The sequence below is a fragment of the Mytilus californianus genome, unplaced genomic scaffold (assembly GCF_021869535.1).
Source record: "Mytilus californianus isolate M0D057914Y unplaced genomic scaffold, xbMytCali1.0.p SCAF_9, whole genome shotgun sequence".
Classification (NCBI taxonomy): Eukaryota; Metazoa; Mollusca; class Bivalvia; order Mytilida; family Mytilidae; genus Mytilus; species Mytilus californianus.
In genome coordinates, this window is record NW_026262745.1 from 49,396,943 (window position 1) to 49,423,880 (window position 26,938).

General features: G+C 31.5%; 1 protein-coding gene across 1 annotated transcript; it reads right to left on the reverse strand.

Moving 5' to 3' along the window:
• Window positions 1–4,322: 4,322 nt before the first annotated feature.
• On the reverse strand, window positions 4,323–26,273 carry LOC127714124 (probable ATP-dependent RNA helicase DDX41). Its single transcript, XM_052220096.1, has 15 exons — window positions 26,098–26,273; window positions 24,501–24,581; window positions 22,751–22,901; window positions 21,583–21,657; window positions 20,781–20,841; window positions 19,504–19,713; window positions 18,919–19,072; window positions 16,484–16,620; window positions 14,301–14,463; window positions 12,779–12,982; window positions 12,163–12,259; window positions 10,761–10,910; window positions 9,440–9,511; window positions 5,472–5,582; window positions 4,323–4,821 (listed from the first exon to the last, which is right to left on the reverse strand). The coding sequence occupies exons 1-15, from the start codon at window positions 26,116–26,118 to the stop codon at window positions 4,685–4,687; spliced, it is 1,824 nt and encodes a 607-aa protein (XP_052076056.1). The 5' UTR covers window positions 26,119–26,273; the 3' UTR covers window positions 4,323–4,684.
• Between the last annotated feature and the right edge of the window lie 665 nt (window positions 26,274–26,938).

Sequence of the window (26,938 nt, forward strand, 5' to 3'; positions counted from 1 at the left end):
TTTTTATTTTCAATTAATATGACTTTTATAATAAAAGTTTACGCTAATAGAGATTATGAATCAGTCAATTGATTATATCATTTATCTAGATTTATTTGTTTGTTTATTTTAATATGATTATGAAATTATAAATAGCTTGTTTCATTCTAACTTTTCATTCTAACTCAAATAAAGAATAGAGTTATCTTTCTTTATACACCAATAACTGTTTGTTATACAATGTTAGTCTAGGTTGCAGTGTTGTAATTGACTGCTCCATAGGCTTACATGCAAAACAGCTGATCATTGAAATTTTTTTCATGTACATATCATGTATGTAGTAATGTGAAATTGTGATATAATCTGGAAAAAAGTGCATCATGCCACTAAGAATAAAAATTTATGAAACCCTGAAGTCAAAACTGATTTTTCTACTTACTGTTTCTACTTTCTGTTTGCTTTTATTACTAGGCCACACTACTTACAGTAAACATATCCTTCCACTTTCCTGGTTTGATATCCCCAAAAAGATGCAACATCTTTTAAAAATCTAAACATATGTTCCAATTCAGCATAAACTTTTAATCAAAAAGAAAAAATTTGTAATGACATGCCTTAAAAAAATAAATCATTTTATTTCGTTTCATTTAGTAGCCATATTTGAACATAAAAAATGCTATAAAAAGAATTCTTTAGTTGTATTTTTAAATATAATCCCATTATTATAGGAGTACCCTTTTCTGAAACAAGGCAAAATTTGGAAATAAGTCATGCCTTTCAAATGATCTGTAAATCTCATTCTAGTTTATCTTTATGAATGTTTACTAATTATTCGGATACTGTGAAGCTAGGGGAGAATTCTTATTTATTCTTTTCCTTCACTTTGATCGAACCACATACAATATTTTACCCCTCCCCCTTTTTTCCATGAAATCTATCCTCCTGCGTCTCCTGTTTTAGTCAAATTGAAAAACTATCCCAAAACTTTTTCATAATGAAGAGTTTTTTGCAATACAAATTTTTAAAGACAAGAAAGACTATACCCTTCTCTTTTTAGACTATATATGTCTTTATACATGCCTACTATATCATGGTTTTTAGGCTTTACTTCACATCCCCATGCATATAAAATTTGCAATAAAATCTTAGAATAAACAAAATGAATACTCAAGTTGGTGTTTTTGGTAAGAATATTGATTACTTGTCACACCTAAGCACAAAATCCTTGTCATCATAGATAGTATTAGAAAAATTCTACTTTTTAATCAAATTTTTAATTCAAATGTCGAATTTTCAATTAACAATGCAGTGCCACAGACAGGAAAAGAAGTCACAGACTCTTGGAAAGTGAAAATTTTGTGAAAGTCTTTTCACCAAAAGTTCATTTTATATATATTCTACCTAAATGTCAACAATTGAGCCATAAAAAAAAAACCTAAAGAAAAAAATGAGTTTTGTGTGAAGCTGTCTATTCAACTTTACAATGATTTTCAATGAAACTACTCAACTAGAATTTTCATCACAAGAAGACGTTTTTTGTATGGTGTCTTGCATTAATAATCATAATTATTACATAATTTCAGTTTTTTCAGTTTAACTTGATACCCCATGATTTTTATTTCTTAGAAAGAACTTAAATCATGACGTTTTGTCATTCTGGGCACACGAAAGTCCACATGAGCTACATATGCAAAAATTTCCCTATGCAGGTTGCAGTCTTGTAATTGACTGCTCCATAAGGCTTACATGCAACAGCTGATCTATGAAATTTTTTAAAAATAAAATGCTACATAGAATTTTTTTTTCATGTACATATCATGTATATAGTAATGTGAAATTGTGATTTAATCGAAAAAAAAGTGCATCATGCCACGAAGAATAAAAAGTTATGAAACCCTGAAGTCAAAACTAATTTTTTCTACTTTCTGTTTGCTTTTTTTACTAGGCCGCACCATTTACAGTAAACATGATATCCTTCCACTTTCCTGGTTTAATATCCCAAAAAAGGTGCAATTTTTTTTTAATCTAAATATATATTTCATTTCAGCATAAACTTTTAATCAAAAAGAAATAAAAGAACAGAGTTCCAATGTCCCCCGCATTGCACATATTTTATATTTCCAAGGGGCATAACTCTTTTAAAAAAAGTTGATCGGCCACCATTATAGAATTTGTCCGAGATATTGCTGATATTAACCTATAGTATAAGTTTTATAAAAATCTGGCAAGAATTGTACCCGAGAGAAAGCTCTAAGGAGGCCATTTTCCATAAATTTAATATTTCCAAGGGGTATAACTCATTCAAAAATAGTTGATCAGCCACCATTATAGAACTTGTCCGAGATATTGCTGATATTAACCTGTAGTATAAGTTTTATAAAAATCTGGCAAGAATTGTACCAATGAGAGCAGTAACGAGGCCATTTTCCATAAATTTAATATTTCCAAGGGGTAGAACTCTTTTAAAAGAAGTCTATTGGCCACCATTATAGAACTTGTCCGAGTTATTGCTGATATTAACATATAGTATAAGTTTTATAAAAATCTGGCAAGAATTGTACTTGTGAGAGCGCTAACAAGACCGGATGAATGGACAGACAGACAAACGGATGCCCTGTATTTCAATGTCTCCTGCAACACGTTATGCGGGGGACAAAAATTGAGTCCAGAAAAAATTCAGAAAAAAATGGACTATTTTATTTCACTCCATGTTTTGACATGCACTGGAAACTGGAGTTGTTATACAAGACTGGTACCTCTAGTGATTTGTCTTTTTTATCTTCATAATCAGTATTTGAGTGTTACATGAATATGAAAATGAAAATAGCCCTTTATTGATTTGGTGTTAAAAGCGATTTTACTAGATTTTTTTACTTAGACCACTCGGCCATGGAGGCCCCTATTTGAGATACATATTATATTTTCTATTTTGCCAGCGCCGGTAAAATAGCAACTGCCATAATATAATAATTTATCACTCCTGAAATTACAATAAAAAATGTGGAGGTTAATCATGAGACATCAGATAATACACGCCTAGGTAAGTCTTGCTTTTCCGACTTTGTCAGCGCAAGACAAAAAGCATTATATTAACCCCTAGTACTAAAACAGGTACATGTAATAATACTGAACCAACTACCTTTCCATTTTTCCTGGATTGCGGATGGTGAAAGTAATGAAAATCAATCTTATTTTATTAACAGATATATTGACAAACATTTAAGATTATTTATCAATATGCCCAAATATGTTTCACTTATTTGGCTTCCCATGTATTTTTATACTGTCAATTCAAAAAATTATTGCGATATTTTTATTAATGCCATAAATGCAACAATATCAAGTTGGCAATAATTAAAACTTGCATTCATAATTTCAGAAGTATTTTTTCCTTTATACAATTTTTGTAATCTCATCAATAGGATTTCACATTTTTGCCTGAGGTATAGGATTCACAATGCCCACATTAATTTCTGAATTTACAGTATCCTTGGTTTTCTAACCTGTTAATTTAGAAAAGTGCTTTCAACTAAGATTATTAAATTATATTTCCAGTAACACCACCATGCATAAATCTGGGCCCCAGGGCAAATCCAATTTTAACAGTAATGATGTAGTGCTCAATATTAGCTGTTCTGCACATGGCCTTATAAGATCATGGTACCATCATACTACCATGGTGCTATATTTTCTTCTATGGTGCTATCTCGGTATATTTCATATAAAAAGTATCATAAATATGGTGTTATGATTTTTGGGGACACAATGCTATTTCAAAACTTACAGATTTTCTTTAATTGACAGAACAGAATATTATACAAATTATTTTCTAAAGATAATTTTGTTGAAATGACAGTTTATCTTTGATAATTTTTAATAAATTGATAATTTTGCATTGAAATTACATTATATGAATACCATTTAAGCTTTATATGAAAACACCTCTACCAGGTGAAAGAAAGGCCAGCAACGGATGAAAAACAAAATACTAATAAATATTGCCTTTTCTATACTTTATTTACAGGTATTTAAATATAATATGTACAAGGTTTTAGGTGTTTAATCAATTTTTAGAGATTATATTCTATTCTATGTTTTTGCTTGATTTAATTTAAAAAGCATATTCAAATCATATCCAATTTGTGTACCGGTAGGTCATTTTATACATTGAAAGTTTGAAGTATATTATTTATTTTTCAAGTGTCAAAATAAAAAATGCATGTATCTAATCCTTTTTTCAAAGACCATCAAGATATATCAAAAGGGTTCCAACATCAGGCAATTATATCTTTTTCCCCTGTTGCACTTCTCCTAAAATGTCATATGATTAATAAAACTGATCATAAGTTATACTGAACTTTTTATTATGTACAAGTATCTTTTTAAAACTTGTAAGATTTTTTAATAAAGAGTTGCTTGTTTTAACTCATTCTATAATCAGATTTGCATATCTACAAACTGAGCATGCAATGTGTATCTTGTTGTTTCCATATCAAGATATTAGAAAATAAGTTCTTGTAATTCTAAGCTATTTTATAATAGGTGTACTGAATGTAACCTTTAAACTTTGAACTTTGCACCTCTGTTTTACATCAATGTAATAAATATGTTAACAAATGCTGAATAACAACAAAAAGTTTCTTGTTATTCAAAATATCTGTATGAGAACAAGTTTCCATTTTGATGTTTCTGGCAAAGTTTCTGCTCAGTAATCAGCACTTCCTGTTGCTAGGTAGTCACGGCGACCGATACCCTGTGCCTGTTTAGTCTGTAAGGCCTCCAGTTTAGGACAGTCTGTAATACGATGACCAAGACCTCCGCAGTATGAACAACCAACTTCACCTGTAAAAAGATAATATATACTGCAAATTCAGAAATAAATGTGTGCATTTATAATTGCAAATCCTTGACAACTGGCAAAAATAAGAAATATAATTAATGCAATATCAAAAAGGAAAATCACTTTTGAGACTATGAATGCGAGTTTTAATTATTGCAAACCTGATACTGTCGCATTTTTTGCATTGATAAAAACATTGCAATAATTTCTGAACTTAAAGTACATAAATGTCAAAAATGTAACCAGGTTAATTATCATTTTCTAATACAGGCCATGCATACCAATTATCATTGAATTACTACTAATGGTTCCCGCTTAACTGGCCTAATCACAAACTAATACATGACTGAGGGGTCGGGGCCAAATAATCTCCATGGAAATGATATGTGCCAATGCTAATACAACTGCATACCAAATATCATTGATCTACCACTAGTGGTTCACCATAAACTAGACCTAATCACAAACTAATACATTGTTGACGCCGCCGACACCGGAAACAGCATACCTATGTCTCGCTTTTTGACTCTGTCAAGGCAAGACAAAAAGGATAACTGTAATCACCAAAAATATTGGACAACAGTCCCATCATATCTTCTTATAAAAGCATTTCTTATCATATATGCTATCAATACACAATATAATACTTTACCTCCAATATCCAGAAATTTCTCATTTTCTGACTCCATGTTTGCTAAGAATGGTGGGACTTTTTGTTTTGCCTCGATCAATAAATGTTTCAAATCCAACAGTACTGACTCCTCTGAAAAAATGAAAGTATATACTATATAAAATCTTGAATAAAAAGAAATTTAAAAGGTTTTTGGAATATTATTTTATACTGGTAATTCAAACATATAGTGAACAGCAGTTGATAAATTGTAGCTGTTTAGCTCTTACCATTTCCAAAATATGAGGTGCTTAAAACTGACTTTTAATTTAAAAATTTCTATCAAGGTTTTATTTTTTTCTGGTCTCTCTTCCCAATTCTGATGAAATTCCCTGTCTGTGTTTTTTATTTGAATTAAGAATTACAGATTTGAAATGATAGTGGTTAATAAATTGCTTCGCTGAGCACAGCTGGATACGACCACAGATGTCCAACCCTGAAAAGTTGGGCCAAAATGGACACAATATTCACGCTTGATACAGGTCTGAATTTGGATTGTAACTAAATTTTTGACACATAATTTATTTTACCCCGGTTTTTTGCTTTTGTGCAATACACTATGCTGTTGAATATCAACCCCCCAAAAAAAATATTTGAAGAAATTTTCTTTTAATTTCTGAAATCTGAAATGACCTCAAGACAATCATCATTTCTTAATACATAATTTACAAGCAGTGTAAGGAAGGTAATCAAACAGTGTTCTTTAATTTGAATTGGATTACCCCCCTTACACTGCTTTTAAATTGTCTCAATTGTCCTTTAACCAGAAAAACCCTTGTTTTTCCCCTTTTTTTGCCCCTAATTACATAATGGTTTGAGCCACAACACCCCAAAGTCAATCCTAACCATCCCTTTGTTGTATGGAAGTATGTGGTATAATTTCAGAGAGATTCATACACTTTAACACAAGTTATTGTCTAGAAACTACAAAAATGCTTATTTGGGCCCCTTTTTTTGCCCCTAATTCCTAAACAGTTGGGACCATAACCCCCAAAATCAATTCCAACCTTCCTTTAGTGGTTATAAACCTTGTGTTAAAATTTTATTGATTTCTATTTACTTATACTAAAGTTATTATCCAGAAACCATCTGTTTTCGGACGACGCTGTGGACGACGACGACAACGTGATACCAATATACGACCAAAAATTTTTTAATTTTTGCGGTCGTATAAAAAGTGCTAGAATTTACCAAAGCCCAGAGTACTGGTTTTGATGGATTAATATATGTTGCATGCTCCAAACAGATTTTAAAGAAAAACCAGTTAAAGATTTTTTTTGTCTATTTTCAAAAGCTAGAAGGGTCTAAATTAACAAAAAGTTACACTCTTTGTAGAACTTAGCATACCCTCCCACTTAATTCAAAGTATCAGCAAACAGGAAGTAGGCATCTGACAGATCAGAACAGTGATCACAAGGTACAACCCATCTTTATTCAGCTGCTGACCAAATACTTTAAAATTACTTATTCAGTAGAACTGGAGAAATGTGTGATGAAAATTTGAAGTTCATTCAATATATTGAAATATTCATTGTATTGGCAAACAGGAAGTAGGAGTAAGACAGATCAGAATAAATTGCTTCGCCGAGCGCAGCTGGATACGACTTCAGAGGTCCAACCCTGAACAGTTGGGGCAAAAAAAGACACAATATTCGCACTTGATACAGGTCTGAATTTGGATTGTAATTCATTATTTGACACATAATAGGTTTCTGACACAGAATAACTGTAGTCAAAGAACTTAGAATTGGTTATATGATTTGAATTTATATTCAATTTTTTGCTTTTGTGCAATACACTATGCTGTTGCGAATTGACCTCTCCCCCCCCCCCCCCCCCCCCCCCTTTTTTTCAAAAAAAAAAGATTTGAAGGATTTTCTTTTTGATTTCTGAAATCTTGAGGAGAAGAAATTGTCCAAACACCCCCACCCCCCACCACCAACTTTATTTTACCCCCCCCCCCCCCAATTTTTTTTTATCCTCCCCCCACCCCCTTTTTCCAAAAAAAAATTCTTTCCCTCAGTCATGGTCATAATTTCAATTCAAATTTCCAATGGAGTTTGCAACCATAATAACCCATTTAAATACATCATAAAAGTCTTAAAATAGAAAATGACATACATAATCATAGCTAAAATTAATTTACCTTAATCAGCATTTTTAAAATTATTAAAATAGTAACTTCCTAAAATGAATTGACAGCTAATCACCTCAAGACAATACAAAAATTCTTTATACATAATTTGAAAGCAGTGTAAGGGAGGTAATTCAAAGTTGTGTTTGAATTACCTTCCTTACACTGTAATTTGTACTTAAGTTATTGTCCATTAACCAGGAGACCCTTGTCTTTTCTCACTTTTTTGCCCCTAATTCCTAAATAGTTTGAGCCATAACCCCCCAAAGCCAATCCTAACCATCCCTTTGTGGTATGGAAACTTGTGGTATAATTTCAGAGAGATCCATACACTGTTCCACAAGTTATTGTCATGAAACTAGAAAAATGCTTATTTGGGCCCCTTTTTGGCCCCTAATTCCTAACCAGTTGGGACCATAACCCCCAAAATCAATCCCAACCTTCCTTTTGTGGTTATAAACCTTATGTTTAAATTTCATAGATTTCTATTTACTAATACTAAAGTTATTGTCCGGAAACCAAATGTCTTTGGACGACGACGACGTGATACCAATATAAGACCGCAAAATTTTTTGTGGTCGTATAAAAAATGTTCATATATTCCTGTAAAGCTGCTGACCAAATATTAAGTTATTCTGTTCAGTAGTACCAACAAGTACTGTGCTAAACATTATCACATGAAAAATGAAGTGACAGATAATGATGATGGATGTTTCCTTAACGTCCAGCGGCAAATTAAATGCATATTCAGGACAAGACCATATTAATATTATATGAATATTAACCCTGCTTTGTAATAGACAAACACGCTTAGTCAGATTTTTAACTAGCTAGTTCACAAGGTAACAGTCCGCAGGAAGACATGTCACTCTATCCGTACACATTATTCTGATTCTGAGCCAACCAGTCTTTGCTCTTACTCCTTAATCCCAGGTGCTTAGCAGAAAAGCAGAAAATGCCAATTTTAAAGTCATTGGTTTGACACAGCAGGGGTTCAAATCAATGACCTCCTGCACTAGAGGCAAACACACTACCACGATTCCACAGAGGCCGTTACAGAAATGTACAGTAAGGATGTTAAAAACATCAACAACATAAACAACACCATGTAATACTATGACCACAAAAATATGTAGTTATGAAGATGTTACCATGTCATCCACTTGAGATGGTTAAATATATGTAAAGTGAATTGACAAAAGTTGAAAGATGTTAACTTTTAAAATTTTAACAGTATTTGTTAGTATCATTTGCCTTTTACCATGTAAAGTTGGAAATTTTGGCAAGGGGTTTATTTTTACTAATTTGAACTCATAATTTAGATTAAATCAAGAAAAATATCATCTCTGGTTAATTGTTCTTTTAGGATGATCAGAATTAGACACAAAAAAAAAAGTGATCAATTTGTTTTTTCTCTTTTTCCAAGGTTTGGTCCAAGAAATCTCAAAATTTAAACTTTGCCAAAATAACCCACTTTTCAGTTGTCTGAAAAGTTCAAAAATGTTTACATCATAACTGAATTTGAACAAAATAAAGAACTACATTTCATAAAACAATAAACACCAAATCATAATCAATCAATCAAATCTATTGTTGTTTCTGAGTTGAGGCTTGTTGAAATCTTATCGCAACATCTCTCAATTTCTCTAACTTTGTGATACCATGTTTATACTTTTGTACCCCAGACAAATGTTTCGTCTACAAAAAACTCATCAATGATGCTCGAATCAAAAAATTTAAAAGGCCAAATAAAGTACAAAGTTGAAAAGTATTCAGGACCCTTTGTAGGGAGGAGGGTGGTGGTACAATAACTTACCAACAGCTTTATTAATAAATGTTGTTGCTATTCCTGTTTTACCACATCTTCCCGTTCTTCCTATTCTGTGAACTGTAAATCACAAAACCTATATTACTTCTTTATATTAACTACATACAAATTTTAAAAACAATATAAATCAATGATATTGAAAATGAGATGCATTTACTCTTTTAGTGTAAACATTAAGAGAAAATTAAAAAATGACTATCTAACAAACAAACAACAGACATATGTGAAAAACATCAATTTCATATTTCTTATTTCATCAATAATAAACAGCTGCACCAAGAGTGCACGATACACCTTTATTACTCATACTGAAATTGTTGCAAGAATAAAATAGGATATTTGGAAGGCATTTAATCATTAGATAACAAATTGTCTCTGTAGAAAAACATGCCTGGAAATACCATTTTTTAAAATGACAGTTTGTTATGTTCACCAAAACCAACAATTATTCAAAGTTTCTACCAAATCAATGCAACCAAACTCAAGTTATGGTACAATATGTGAAAAATTTACTAAAATCTGAAAATTAAAGTCCCATAACACTGGAGCGACAAAGTGGAAAATCAAAAAATCAAAAAGGTGCTTCCTTTCATCCATCCCACAATAATGTATTATGAATTCAAGAATACTGGAGTGATATGAACATTTTTGAATCCTGTTTTGAATGATATTTCACTGTTGGTAATTGAGGCAAGACCAGGATATTCAGGACTTAGATTTTATTGTCAGACAATTTGGAAGTTAATATGCTTGGATATGTTATTTGACAGCAATTCCTTGAGGATGGACAATCAGAAGACTTATGTTTTTGTCATTTACAAAATTTAATGTTGATGGCAGTTCTTTGACAGTCTCTGCTGAATTTATACACAACATTTCTACAATCAGGTGATTTAGAGCTTGACATTTCGTATAAACACTTGTCTATGTTGAGGATTGTATGTTGAAATCTAGATATCTTTTTTTTCTTTTTGAGTTGCTGTCTAATTGATGTGTACTCTTTGCCTCTATATATTAAGTTTGTGATACATGTATATCCATATAAAAATAAGTAGATGTGTAGACAAACATGGATGTAAGAAACTATAGTTTCATCATAATCATTTCATCATTATAATTATGTTCTCTGATAAGGGTTTCAGTGATTGTAACCTTGTCAGAGACAAATTTTTCTCCATATGTGCCTATGATTTTTATATTTTTTTTTATTCAAGAGGGATTTTTCACCAAGCTCATTTTAACAGATGAGGCTACATAAATAATTACAATCTAATTTCCCAACACAAAGAAAAACACTTTAATAAATTACCATAATTTTCTATATCTTCTGGCATATCATAATTAATGACATGTTGAATCTCAGGGAAATCTAACCCTTTAGAGGCCACATCTGTGGCTACAAGGACATCCTTCTCAAACTTCTTAAACTGTTCTACAGATCGAGATCTTTCTTCTTGGTCTGAAAAGGGGAGATTATTTTAGTTTAATATTTGATTTCAAGTACTGTGAATTCATTCATTTTTGTGGGTATCAATTTTCACAAAATTTTTAAAATTGTATTTTCATGGATTTCTTTAATTTGTGGTTTTACTAAAGTCTGCATACAAGCCTATAGAAAATATGTACTCATTTGAACATTTAAAATCATTGTCCACCTGTACCCATGAAATCCACGATAATTGGTATCCCACTGATAATAATGAATTCACAGTAGATACTGACCAGACAGGCACATATATAGATAGATAGCAATAAAATTCCTAAGATTAACTTAGAAAGTGAATAAGGTTTGAAGAAACAATATACATTGTAGAAGAGTTTACCTTCTGAAAAATATAACTCAAATACTGGATGAAAAATATGCACACTTTGCTAATCATCAATGAGGGGGGTAGGACCTTTATCAGGACTCCGGGATCGGGTGTTTTTAAGCTCAGGATTTTGGGATTGATCCTTTCAGGATCTGGGAATTCATTTTTTGAATTTCGGGATGTCTGGATTTTAATTTTTTTAAATTCGGGACCTCAGGATTCCATGTTTTTAAGCCCGGGATTATGGGATCAGGACCCCTCCTACCCCCCTCATCAATATACATCACATGATAGGCATAAAAAAAAATCTGATATTATCAAATACAAAACATTAACATTTGTCTGCAATTAAATATTGTGAAAAATCAGCCTTAATTCACAATAAAAACATTTTTTTATGAAGGAGCTAAATATGATCCATCATACAGGGTTGTGCAGCTGATATTTCACAAAATACACATGCTCAGAACTGAAAATCTAATTATTATTCTGGTTTCTGTGTTTTTATAATAAAAAACATACTGTTTATTGGTTGGTTACAAATTTTCGTGGATACAATGGGTAATGAAACCACAAATTAAGTGTTGAATGAAGTACAAATCTCTTAAAGCTTTTTACGCTGAATTTGGCCAAACCACAAAATAAATTTTCCATGAAAACACACTTATTTAACAATCCATGATAATTGATATAAAAAAAAAATAAATGAATCCACAGAAATTACTGAAGCTTGTAGTGATAATATCAAGTCAAAACATAAAGTGAAAATCTATTGTGACTGTACGAACAAAATTAAACACCAGCATTAAATATGACTAATGCCTAAAGCTGGATGTTTCCAAAACAAAACCCTATGAAAACCATTATACACAATGTACATTTTTCTACAGCTTTTCTTACCTTTGCCACCATGAATAGCTACAGCTTCTACTCCTTTCAGTAACAAATACTCATGAATGGCATCTACATCTTGTTTCCTTTCAGCAAACACCAACACCTACAATACACAGAATTCATCTTTGATTCTAATTACAAGAGTGCACACCCTCAAATGTCTCGCCTGCTTGATTGATCATGATTGAATTTTAATTGAAAGCCTTTAAGATTTAAGGTTTTAATACAGGTATCACAAAAACTTAACAACAATTGTCAGAAAACTTTCATATTTTCCAAAAGCAAACTGATTCTGAAAAGCAAAAGACCGAAATGGTATTTGAGATTTTTGTAAAGATTAAAATCCATTATAGAAGGAAATTTCGTCATTTTTATTTTATTGAAATGAAGGTTTTTAATTGCCATTTTTGCACTTATTTTTGCTTGCAATGCTTGTCAGGTAATAAAACTGCCACTCAGCATTGTATGATAAATAAAATTGCTCTCCAAATTACTGTCTTCATGTCCCTAAAAGATATTGGCTAATGATAGATAATAACTTTTTACCTGTATTAACACCTAGGATACCAATATTGTACATTTTGATTCATTTGTAATTCATAATTTTCTTATATATACTAACAGGTGGAGATGTTTTCTGTAGACATTCCAGGATATAGCAAATTTTGGCTTCCTGTTTCACATATTCCACTTCCTGTATAATATTCTGACTAGCGGCACCAGCTCTTCCAACGTTCACTGTCACAGGTTTAACAAGAGCACTCCTGGCAAAGTTCTGGATCTTTTTAGGCATAGTAGCAGAGAACAGCAAAGTCTGCCTTTGTCCCTGTTGAGGATAATGTTGGATTTTAAAAATTATAATCAATGCAAAGAATTTAGAAATAAGAGCAATACCTTTATTTTCTTTATTGATAGATTGTAGGGTAAATTGCTAGATTATAGGGTACTTAAGATTCATAAAAGTCCTAATTTGGTTAATTCATTTGAATTTTATTACAAGTGGATTATCTCAGAAAAACTATTTGTGACACTGATGTCTACAATCTTTTCTGCATAGTAAGACATTTAGTGACATTACACCCATCTTAATCATAATGTTGATTGGTATGTTTTTTTTTTGTTTTTTGTTTTTATTGTCTTTTTTTAATAAAGAACCCTATGCTATCTCTGGGGTTAAACTTATCTGTAAATTCCTCCTTTTTTCATTTGTTATAGTCTCAGTTGAGGTCAAAGGTGAAGAAACTGCATACCCTTTGACCTTAGTTCTTGTGTTCAGTTTCTGTAAAACTTTATTTGTCATCATTTTTCTCTTCGTTATGGGTATATTTCATAAATGATTTTTATCAAATCAACTAAAATCTCAAAAACATCTTAGAATCTCATATTCAACATCTGTAAGAATTGAATTTTTTTTTAAATTCATTAGACGTGACAAGAACAAATATACTGCACGGAGTGTGATACAAAAAAGTGATACGAAAAATGTGTTAATTTGATGAGCCTATTCAGCATCATGAAACAATATTGCAACATTTTCAATGGCTATTTGTTAGGCCATTAATGACTTTCAAAGGTTCAGACAATGTACATTTCCTACATGGCAACAGCGATATGTGATTTCTGCAAGAATATTCAGAACACTCACTTTTCACCTGAAAATCTTCTTTTTGTCAAATTTTATCACATTCTGAAGCATACATAAAGTTTTGAAATATCTGATGTGAAAGATTGTTAAGATTGTTACTGGAACAGAATATATGATGTCATTCTGGTATGTGCAAAAGACTAGTTCAATGATTCATGGAATTTTTTATTTAAGGTTATTTTTAAAGTTACAGTGAGTGGGCCATGTCACAGATTTTGGTAAAATTTTACATACAAACTTCAGCTCTTTGAACTACAACTGAAAATATCTCTATGATTGTCCGAAATATTACTGATTGAATTCATTCAAAATAGGTGAACATTTGTATAGAAAGCACATAAAATCGGAGAAAAATGTTGTTAAATTTATCTTAAAATCATCAAATCTCCAATTTTATGTACAAAGATTTTTCTTAAAAAATTGTATGTTGTTGATACATAAATTTCCATATATAATTATCTTTTTTTTGACAAAAAATTGATAAATGCCAATCTCAAACCTTGAAATATGAGAAGATTGTTCTAACATCTTCTTCAAATCCTAAGTCAATCATTCTGTCAGCTTCATCCATCACTAAATATCTACACACGTCTAATGTCATCATCTTCTTATCTAACATTAACATTAATCTCCCAGGGGTCGCCACTACAATATGGACTCCTCTGCAAAGAAAATAAAGAAATGTGCTAACACAAACGATTTACTCTGTCTGCCAAAACTACTCCTGTAAGATTACAATGAAGAACAACTGATACTATGTTTGTTAAAACTAAATAGGGGCAAAAGCATTACCCAAAAATATTGACTCACATCAGCATAATTGCACATGACACCTTATGGAAAAATATCTTTTATTTGGCAGGCTATTGCTCATAACTTAATTTTAGTGGAATGATCTGAGATGGAGAGAATTTTTGCGGTTTCTGTAGTCTGCAAGAAGTTTGAAGACCTTTAAATGACATGCAAGAAAAAATCCAAACATATTAGTATTGCTTTCATATAGTATAATGTTGTGTGATCCCCTGAAGCATGTTATTGAATAGAGAAATATTTTGCTGCAGTCTTATTTTTGTTGTTTTCGAGGTAATAGTTGAAACATGAAATTAATTCTACAGCAAAAATTTAAAGAACCTGATTCATACAAAGAAGACTGTATACCAATAGGATATGTAGACGATCAATCTATAACAGCAATTTTTGAAGATGACCTATTTTCTAAATGAAATGAATGTAAGAATTCTTTTTTTAATTACTTAATGACAGTTTGAATGTCCCTTTGGTATCCTTTGCCTCTCTTTTAAGATATTATCAAATAAATTAATCTCAAGCAGTCTATGCAAATACAACTGTAAAGTTACAAAATAATTGACTCAAATTTATACAGAATACCCAGAAACTTCAAATTCAAAACAGTGCAAATTAAGATTCAGTTGTCAAATCTTAAATATAAAGACAACAGGAACATTTCCCAGTTTACATTACTTAATGATTATCAAACTTAAGATCTAAAAAAGTAAATTTCCTAAACTTATTTCTTTAAAAGTTGCTTATGTTTTCTATTAATCCAACACTTTGGGAAAACTAATGATTCAATCCTAGAAAATAACTAATATTTAAGCACTCTTGCTTAAAAAAATTAAATATTGCAAGTGTATTCAAAAATTTACATCGTCAAAGTAGGATATGACCCTTTTTTTTTTTACTGGTGCAGCTTGGCATCACTATCAAAACTTCACTAAAACTCTAATCCATGAATTATGTCAGAAACTTATCAAAAATAAATGGTGAATTTGTCCATGGGACAAAGATGATGCCCCTGCTTGCATATCATATAAAGTTATAAAGGGACATAACTGAAGAACGGTAAAAGTGACACTACCCAAATTTGTACTTGATCTGAGTTTTGTGGTAATAAGTATTGTGTATAAGTTTCATAACATTTGGTTGAGGCAAACTTAAGTTAAAGAACGGAAACGAAAAATTCACTAATTTTTCCTTTTGTAAAGGGGCATAACTCTAGAACAGTAAAAGTGACACCACCAAAATTCAAACTTGATCTGTGTTTTGTAGTAATAAGTATGGTGTATAATTTTCATAACATTTGGTTGAGGCTAACTTAAGTTGAGAACAAAAACCAAAAAATTCAGCAATTTTTCCATTTGAAAACAGCATAACTCTAGAACTGTTAAAGTGACACCACCAAAATTCAAACTTGATCTGTATTTTGTGGTAATAGGCATTGTGTATAAGTTTCATAACATTTGGTTGAGGCAAACTAAAGTTAGAGAACTGAAATGAAAAATTCTGCAATTTTTCAATTTGTAAAGCTCATAACTCTAGAACGGTTAAAGTGACCCCACCAAAATTCAAACTTAATCTGTGTTTTGTGGTAATAAGCATTGTATATAAGTTTCATAACATTTGGTTGAGGCAAACTAAAGTTAGAGAACAGAAACTTTTCCATTTGTAAAGGGGCATAACTCTAGAACTGTTAAAGTGACGCCACCAAAAATCAAACTTGATCTGTGTTTTGTGGTAATAAGCATTGTGTATAAGTTTCATAACATTTGGTTGAGGCAAACTAAAGTTAGAGAATGGAAACCAACTTTGGGAAGTACGTACGTACGGACGGACAAGGCATAAAAATATTTTACTACTATGTTAACATATAATATCTGGCACCTTTTAATAATACTGAGTTGATCATTTATGGGAACTCCACCAATACACAAACCACACTTTAACTCTGGGAAGCCGTCTGCTGATAAAGCTTTACAATAGTGACTGATCAATTCACTTGTCTGCTTTGCTAATTCTCTCTGTAATGAAAGACATATCATACAAATACTGGATATACTGTAAGCAAACAAGATTGTATATGTTGCTGTGCACACCCCTACTTGTAATTTAGAATATTTGAAAACATAAAGTAAGTGTCTTAACAGATTTGAAAAGCGCTCATCACCGCCAAGCTCCTGACTAGATATGAAGTCTTTCTATTCAGTAGTACCTGCAAAAAGTGTTAAGGATAATTTTTAAGTTCATTCAACATACTGAATAATTTAAAGTATCTGCAAACAGGAAGTAGGTGTCTGACAGATCTGAAAAGTGCTCAAACATTACAACTCATCGCTATCAATCTGCTGAAATATTTGTTGGTCAAACAGATGGACGAACTGACAAGGTGAATGCAATATAGTCCTCACCTTAGTCCTAGATTGGAGGTATAAGTACCAATTATCAGGTTGTCTGCATATTGATATTGTAAAATATCAGCTGTGAGTCACAATATGAAATTTCTTGTCAAGTGAGTGCAGCGAACGAGTTCAAAATGGCTTCATATTGTGTCGAGCAGCTGATATTTTACAATATCAATATGCAGACAACATGATAACCAATTTATTGGATTGTATTTGTGTATCTTTGTTTCACCAGCAAACCGGAAGATAATGTGATAAGTTCAGGTCAAACTTATCAACTTTGGTTCATTCATTATGACGTCGGTGATTTGTCCAGGTCAAAGTTTTTAAGGCCAGGTCAATGTATTTGACGTCAAAAAGCCGTGATATGCAATTTTATAAAGAGCTGAGGAGAGTGATACAGACCATGGGATTACCGATAATGATTTTCTTTAGGTTTATTCTAATTATTATGTTCTGCATCTAAAATCTCAACTTTAAATGTACTGGTAGTCATATCACATTTAATAGTGTTCAAAATGCTTCATATTTGTTTAATCTTGGGAATTTTTCGTACATAAACTGTCATCACAAAGACATTGACAGTAAAACTGTTGCTAATATTTTCCTATTTAGTATCTTTTTTTAATATTCATCATACCCCTCACTATTTGTCTAATTATAATTAATCCTTATCAAGATGATCATGTTGGGTTTTTTTTGTGTTCTTTGTTTTATGAATTTAGTTCCATTATAGTAAATTCTTTATTTTCATAAAAAATCTATATCAAGAAAGAATAGAAAAGCACGTTAAATGTAGGAAATGCAGTAAAAAGGCTTGATTTCATATAAGTAGTTAAAGTACTACTGCAAGCATTATTCTAAATTATATGATTTATTATTGTTTTACTTGTACTTGGTTTTGTATGTTATTTTGTCGGTCATAATAGTATTATAGACATAAAAGGTGCTTTTCTCAGCTAATTGTATTTTCTTTTATATACTTTTTTTTATTCCATGCATCAAGATTAAAATTGAGAGGGTTTAGTTCCCAGAAAACTAATTTAACCCCACTGCATGTTTTTGTGTGTCAGTAAGTTGTCTTTGTCACATTTTTATAATTTTTATTGGTTATTTGGCATTTACAACAGATCTTTAATAGTCTATGTTTAATTCATTTACAATAACCTAGACTCGAAGGTTGACATATTGTATAGACACCAGTTATTTGAAGACTGTATTGACCTCTATTATATATATAAAATGTTGTTTTATTTTTTTTTGTCATTGAGTTGGTGTTTCATTGATGTATCCATCAGATCTCCTTTTAATCAGTTTGTTTCACATTAATTTCAAAACAGATGAAAAACAAAACAAAGTCTTAAATAATCATTATATAATTTAATTTTGGATGTAACACGTCTTCTGATTGGCTGAAAGTGTTTTGTCTATCAGCTCATAGACATAATTTTGTGATGTGACCGCGACGTCATCAACGTTTTTATCATGATTTACTCCTTTTTAGAATTAAATTATAAGAAATGACTTTAATAATTTTTCTGTCTATTCGAAAAAACATAAAAAATGTGGTGCACACTTTTAAATAACCCGCTATGCGGGTTATTCAGTGTGCACCATATTTTTTATGTTAATTCTTCATAGACAGAAAAAATATTACAGTCATTCCTTAAATACACACCATTGAAAATTCATCATCTGATCTAAGGTCATTTTATTTAAGCAATATGAAGTTTTTATTTTCCTTAATTAACTCACTCATAAATGTGCAATCTGTTTTCACAAAAATGATTCATGTAGCAATAAGGAACATTTGTCAAATTTTTACCCACAACCAAAACTTTTGTAAAAAATACATCCTAGTAGGTCCAAAATCAGATAATACATTTTCAGCGATGTTTTTAAATTGAGTGTACTTACTGAAGGACATATAATCAATCCATATGGACCTTCACCATCTATAAATGGAAGTCTCTTTTCTTGTTCCAGTGAAAACATAATAATGGGAAGGATGAATACCATAGTTTTCCCTGACCCAGTAAAGGCAATACCAATCATATCTCTACCTAACAACCTGAAATCATAATAAAGACAGTGTGTCTAAATGCTTAGAACATGAAATACATGTGCATGGCTTATATTTGTAATACAAGTTTATGCTGCAGGTAATTATATTCAATTGATTGTTTAAAAGGACGGGATGAAACATTAAGGCGTTTGTAATCTTTAGTCCTATATTCTACTTTAGTGAAAAAACACAGAAAAGGCAAAAATAAACTGGATGTTGTGACTTCATTGTACACAAAAATCTTATTTTCGACATTTATAGATATTACAGAAACACTTGAATGGCAATAACTTATCCTTTTTAAAGAAAACTTGATAGACTTGATAGGTTTAGTTATGTGTAACTACAGATTTAACAATACTCACACTATTGGGATGCCATGTATCTGTATAGGTGTAGGTTTGGTTATGAGTAACTACAGATTTAACAATACTCACACTGCTGGAATGCCTTGTATCTGTATAGGTGTAGGTTTAGTTATGCCTTTATGTTTCATGGCATTCAATATGGCCCTAGGAAATTTCATTTCTTTAAAGTATTTTATTGGAGGTGGCAAGTCCTCTCCTTCCACCAGAATATGGTATTTCTTCCTTAGTTCTTCATGTTTATGTTCAGATCTGTGTAAGATATATCTGGGAGGAGTCCACCTGCCAATTAAAAACAAAATAAAAATATACACGTGAAACTATTAAAGCATCAAAACATAAAACTAAGGAATAACAGAAGATGTGGGATATATGTGGACTAGACAGCAACCCACCAACATATAAAGCCCTAAAAGCATTGAAGATCGTCGACATGGACGTCTGCACTAGAATGTTGGCAGATTAATAATAAAAGGACACATTGGCAAAGTGCAAAACAGTTTTTACAAAAGATGAAACAACCAGAATGTGACTAATATTCCTGATTTGTTATAGATCCTTCAATTAATGACAGGCTGGTTAATAATATATCTTTTTTTCAATTAAAATAGTCCTTTTCATTATTTTTTTTTTTGCCAAATAACATCGTAACTCAGACCTTTATTCTTTCTATGCTTTTTTTCTAATTCTCAAGAAACAGGAAAACAAGTTCTACATTGTAATCATTTGTTACTTATGGTAATGCCATTGTATACAAATAAAAATTACACTTTTTTGACTGATTGATTGACTGATTGGTTATTAAAGCCACTTTCAGCACTATTGTGCTATTTCGTGGGTGGTCAGTTTTTATTGGTAAAGAAAGCCTGAGTAACCGGAAAGAACTACTGACCTTCGTTATGAAAACTGACAATCCTAGTCAATTAAGATTGAAGTCTGAACACACCTGCCATGTGCAGGATTCAAACTCACAACCTCATTGTTGACAGGCTCCAAAAGTTTAAATATAGGTTTATTCTTTTTCCAATTCATATTATCTGTATTTGTAGAGATTGGGATTCAAGGCTTGTGTTGACGATTTGGACTTTATAATTTCATTCTTATATTATGTTTTATACTCTATCATAATTGATTTGGTGCATCTCTCAATCTAAGCAAGTTTTCAGTTGTTATATTTTGAAGTAATCAGAAAAAGTTTTATGTTTGGATAAGCATAGCAAAGGAGAACATAAACCAGGTTTTATATAGCATGTGATCCTTAAAAATAATTGAAGCAGCCATAGCTAGTTACAAGGAAACAACCATTACAGTTCAAGTGACCTGGTGATAAAAATATAGTTTATAGTTACCCTGTTTTTATTGGGTCTTCATACTGAATTCCCTTGGCTAACTCAGCCACACCCATCAAAGCTGTAAATAACCAAAAAATCAATTCTAAGTAAGACGTTAATTTAATATGTGTTTGTCTGTTTTGTTTAAACCCATGTATTATTTTGTAATTGTAATATTTTAGGACTGTCAGGTCAAATTATCCATCTGCTTCCCGTTGACTGACACATGTCTGACCAATGACTCTAAAACGTTTTATTGTCTTGCAAAGAAAAATGTTTCAGAAATAAGTGTTTTATGTTGTTCGACAGCAGATTACAAATCCTTTTCTACAGACCTAATTTGTGAGAAAGTTAACCAAAATTGAGTGATCATCACATAAGACAGTGTAAACTTTCTGTCACACATGCACAAATTATCACATGAGTAGTGTAAATCAGGATCAGACTTGGAGTTTTTTCCTGAATGTATTTATAAGTATAATTAAAACATTTTTTTTTCCAAATCAAACTACCAACCTTTTTGTTTTGTGTCATGAGATTACATATACTTTTTTATGTTTCAATTTGAAAAAAAAAAACTATCAAAAATAACATTACAACATAATAGTTACTGCTATAATAAAATAAGCATTTGATTCTGAATAAGTATTTTACCATTATTCTACTGGGTTATGACATTTTTTCTTTTGCACAAAACAAATCCAACAAGTAAAAAAAGTGTTTACCAAATGAAAATAAAAGTTAGCAAGGCTTATCTCCCTTCCCATATAGAAATCACATTCTTTTTTCATTTTTTGATGTAGATTAGTATTTTAAATACCTTTGTTCTCAGCAACACTTTCCAAAATCTTTGCTTCTTCTTTCAGCATCTTTTCTCTAGCTGTTTCTTTTCTAACTGCAATTTAAACAAAATCAGTAATCGAAAACAGTTAAACAAACAACCAAGGCACAGTTGTTCAAAAGTGTGTTATTCAAAAACAGATGAATTCAGTTTTTAGTCCTGTTCACAGTCACGTTTGCTTTACTAAATCAAGACTGCTTTATGTCCAGCATCAAATGTCACATGCATATGCAGCTAATGAGTTATGGATATACCCATAAATAGACATATTGATCCAGATTTTTCAAAAAGGCTGCAATACATAGGAAGACATGTGACCTGACAAGGGCACATCATTCTGACTTTGAGCTAAACAATCTTTGTTCTTACTCCTTAATGCTGTGTTTTGACAGAAAAGCAGCAAATACATTTAAAAGTTTTAGGTTTGACCAAGCCTGGGAACAAACACAGCATCTCCTTTACTGAAGGGATGACACAACACACAATCTCCCTCACCCAAGGGAAGACTACACCATAAGACCACATAGGCAGTTTCAAAAACCACTGAACCTGTAAAAAACACTGGTACTAAGAACCACAGATGGTGTAATCTGTTGAAAAGTACCAAACATTTATACTTATGGTAAAGACAGACATCTTACTTCTAGTTAGTAGGTTTGGAACATTGGATTTCATTCCAAAATATGAAATGCCCCCAAACCATGATCATTTGTGAAGTGTTAGCAAGTTCAGAAATCATGGTTTAAAAACTAATTTTAGTGCTTCATGCCAAATAATGAATACTAAGTAATGGCAACCATTTTTGCAGACTTTAGGGTAATCTGACGTAAGTTTAAAAAAATGATCCCTCCTTTAATATAATATTATCATGCAGGTTAGGCCAAGCTTAAAATAATATTTGTTTGCCCTTCTCCAACCAACCAATTTTCGACTGGGTAGGTAGGTAGGCAAAATATTTTATTCTATTTTGTTTAGCTTAAAAAGTATAATTTTTAGGTAGGCTTAATTGTTTTGGGTCAGTTCGAGAAGGCACACAAATAAAATTTTATTTTAGGCCTCAAGTTTGGAATATAAAGAAACATGAAGAATTATTGAGGATGTTGGCCTCTCAAGTCAAGTCAAAATCAAGTGGAAACAAATTTCCAACCTTGTGCCTTTTTCTTGAGTTCACTGTGTTGATCCAGTAAGCTGACATGTGCCTTAGGTCCAGTATCTTCCTCTTCTGGTTCATCACTACTTTCTGATTTCTCTTCTTCCTTTGGTTTGACTTTTCCCAATCTTTTCTCAGCCTCTTGGATCTGCAATATTTGTGCATTACATAAAAATCAGGAGCTAAAAATCTAAACTTAAGGCCAGGATTTTTTAATTTATTCATCTATGGATATTTAATCTGAAAAGTATAGAACTATACTGTATCTTGTTAAAATATATCTCTGCTTCATTCATGAAAAGCTATATTATGTTCAGGAGTAGTATTTGCTGAATGTATCAGTCGAGAGAAGGTCAAATATCATGAGCCGCATTTAATTAAGTGCACCAATGATCAAGCATCTCCATGAAGGGTAAATACATGTATGGCATATATACACTATGAAAAATACCAAAGGAGTGATTTTAAAAATGCATCCATGTGCATATACCAATGGACAACAGTGAAAATCAACCAAATTCATCAGATAAAAGAAAATACATGATAATTATACACTGGCTATCAACCAATCAAAATCCAGGATATTCATATTAGGTGTAATTATATATACATACAATATTTTTTTACAACTATGATGCTGTTATCAGTTAACTTCTATGGAAAAATGGTGGTGTTTAAAATAAAGAACAACTGTTCAGCATGGTTTCAAAAACATCATTAATGATTTCGACATGTATTATTTAATGGTAATTATATAAATATCGCATAACTTATGTTCTGCCACAATATATCTACTTTTAGTACTTATATCATACTAAAGAATACTGCAGTAGAATCTTCACATTTTCTGTTTTTGATTTAACAATTTTTTTAGGCTCATCTAAAAATTGTATGAACTATAAAATAAGACAAAGACGACTGAAATAATTTCTCTATTCATACATTTTATTCTGCTGACAAAAATTATATTATGTGTGTAACTTATCATTGCTTATAGACACCAAAACAACACAGGTAAACAATTACAGGTCGAAATTCTGTCTAACGTGAGGGTAAAACTGAGAATGGAAATGGGGAATGTGTCAAAGAGACAACAACCCGACCAAAGAGCAGTAAACAGCCAAATTGCAAATGGCACTTATTTTGACAGTTTTTTAACCTATGTTTATTTATGATCCAGAAAAATGCTTCCATTCTGTGTTTATTTTGTAGATGTATCATTATATACTTTATAGTTTCACCAATTTAATTTTGAATCTATATTGAATTATAGAAAAACAAGTTTGAACCAACCTCCAAACGACCAATAATTCTGAAATTAGGAGTACCCAAATTGCCTCCATGCTTAAATTCACATCCATAAAAATCGAATAGCTAAAGTTCATTTCTTCAAATATTTAGAACAATTTGACAATAGTCCATGCTTACTATTCATTTTTTTAAGAAATGGATGCCTTTGACATGTATGTTAATTGCTCATTTTTAAAAGTTGACTTTTTGTGGATGTCCCATGGCTACTTTTCGTAGATTTTCTTTTTCACTGCATACTTCAGCTGTTGATACATACTGTGACCATTTGAGTATATTGAAATATATCTAGCTATGTTGAAAGACATGCATAATGTCAATTCATAAAAATACAAATTGTTTAGTCTCTAATAAAACTTGTACAATTTCCACTGCTATTTTCTGCTAAATGGGTGTAATTTGGGTACTGTTACGTTATAGGTTGACATGACATATGTACCTGCATCTTTTTTCTTTGTTTGATAGGAATATAAGGTACATATTCTTCGTCTGAGGAGGAGTCTTCTTTCTCTCCAGATCTCTGCAATTATAAAAATATGGGTATTTTACAAAACATATCAACATGAACAGGGAGCTTGAGTGAACAACAATTAAAGATGACAATAACCTGATTAACAATGATGGGGTTCTTTTAAAAAAAAATCTTACAGCAAAAATTGATCGCAACTTTTACTGAAATTTTCATGACTTAAGAGTATTTGTTCTAGTAAGTTTTTTGTAAAATTAATATTGATCACTGTCATACAACATGTACATGTATTGGAAATGAATAGAGATATTTCAGAGTGAATCAATTGATTGATCGATTAATAGATTGTTGGTGTTTAAAGCCACTTTCTTTTTTTTACGCTGTTGGCTTTATTATGGCGTGTAGTGTTAAGTGGTTGGGGAAGACAGAATGTCCAGAGAGAACCATGACCTTTGGCAGGGATCCTTGCAACCTTAGTCATCACAGACAATCGACTGCATCATTACAATTAAGAGTGATTTATACATTTTGTACCTCAAACACAAAAATCTTTTGTTTTAATTTGGCCTTAATTGTGCAAAAGGTAGATAATTCTATCTTGATTAAAAGCATTGAAAGTACTGATGGAACTTGTTTTTATTATCAAAATAGCTCAAAATATATTAACATATCTTTATTATTCCAACAGTTCTTCAGTGCTACTTACGGCTCAGGGAGAAGTGACTACTCTTCTGGAAACTGAAAGGAAGCAGTGGTGAAAAGAGAAGTGTCTGTTCGCACTCAGCACTATAATGTTTAGATTTTTTACAATGATATTATCTTGCCATCTGTATCCTACATGTATTCATTTAATTCGTTTTACATGTTTTAGTATTGAACAAATTTAAGAATATTTCATTCCTAAAAATTCCATTACAGATGTCTCAGTTTCTGTGTTAGATTGCAATTTATGTATAAATAACATAGCTGAGAGGGTGACAGATTGTTACCCAGAGAAAATATTGTCAACCGAGGCGAAGCCAAGGTTGACAATGTTTATTCGAGGGGTAACAATCTTGAACTTGAACTGCTGTCTTTTACGCCTACAGAACTATTCCGTACACCCAAAGCAGGTAAGAATTGAATAGAAGACATATTAGCCTTACAAAATCCGTTAAAATTTTCAAAATATCTCATTTAAAATAGACCTTATTGTTGTTTTGGAATCTGCGACACCCGACCCAAGAATTATCTATACTTGACGAGAGAATTTGTGACACTTGAACTATTGACGTCATACAACATCACTTTTCCTTTGTGGCGTCAGACATTTTCTATTGTGACGTCAAAATTGTACAGGAACATTTGCGAAATCCAGTATTGGCAGACAAATAATAAGGTGTATGTTACAACTACCAGGTACACAGGTTTGTCTATACTCAGTATAAATTTTGGTGTGTAAAACCGTCTATATTTTTCAATTTCTTCTGATGAACCTTATCATGTCTTATTTCCGTTGTTTCTCTACTAAAACTTAAGAGTTACAACGAACTTTCACAAACATAGATGAGATTCGACAAATTTATACCTTTCTCGATTTACTTGACATTCTAACTGGAATGGAGATATAGATCACAAGTGTTTTTTAAGCTATCGTTAATAAGTCATCGCCTTGATCCTGCCGATGGTTGATATTTCCTAAATTTACATGATTTTACGTTTTTAAAACGTGAAAATTTGTACCGGAAGTTTTTGATGCAACTATAAAATTTTAACCCTTATCGGTTAGACTAATTCCGGATTTTTCATTTTTGTCGAGCCTTCGACTTTTGTCGAAAAAGCGAGACATAGCGATCCTACATTCCGTCGGCGTCGGCGTCGTCGTCGTCGTCGGCGGCGGCGGCGTCCACAAATATTCACTCTGTGGTTAAAGTTTTTGAAATTTTAATAACTTTCTTAAACTATCCTGGATTTCTACCAAACTTGGACAGAAGCTTGTTTATGATCATAAGATTATATTCAAAGTAAATTTTGTGAAAAAAAAAATTCCATTTTTTCCAAATTTTACTTATAAATGGACTTAGTTTTTCTGCCAGTTAACATTACATTCACTCTGTGGTTAAAGTTTTTAAAATTTTAACAACTTTCTTAAACTATCCTGGATTTCTACCAAACTTGGAAAGAAGCTTGTTTATGGTCATAAGATAGTATCCAGAAGTAAATTTTGTAAAAAAAAAATTCCATTTTTTCCGTATTTTACTTATAAATGGACTTAGTTTTTCTGCCAGTTAACATTACATTCACTCTGTGGTTAAAGTTTTTAAAATTTTAACAACTTTCTTAAACTATCCTGGATTTGTACCACACTTGGACAGAAGCTTGTTTATGATCAAAAGCTAGTATCTAGAAGGAAATTTTGATAAAATTTT

Coding starts and splice junctions, on each gene's coding strand:
- LOC127714124 (XM_052220096.1), bottom strand. CDS start 26,118: ATGTCAAGTAAATCGAGAAAG. Junction 19,073..19,503: donor ATACAAGGCATTCCAGCAGT/GTGAGTATTGTT, acceptor TTATGATTTCAG/GTTGTTAGGTAGAGATATGA. Junction 4,822..5,471: donor GAAATTTCTGGATATTGGAG/GTAAAGTATTAT, acceptor ATCTTTTTACAG/GTGAAGTTGGTTGTTCATAC.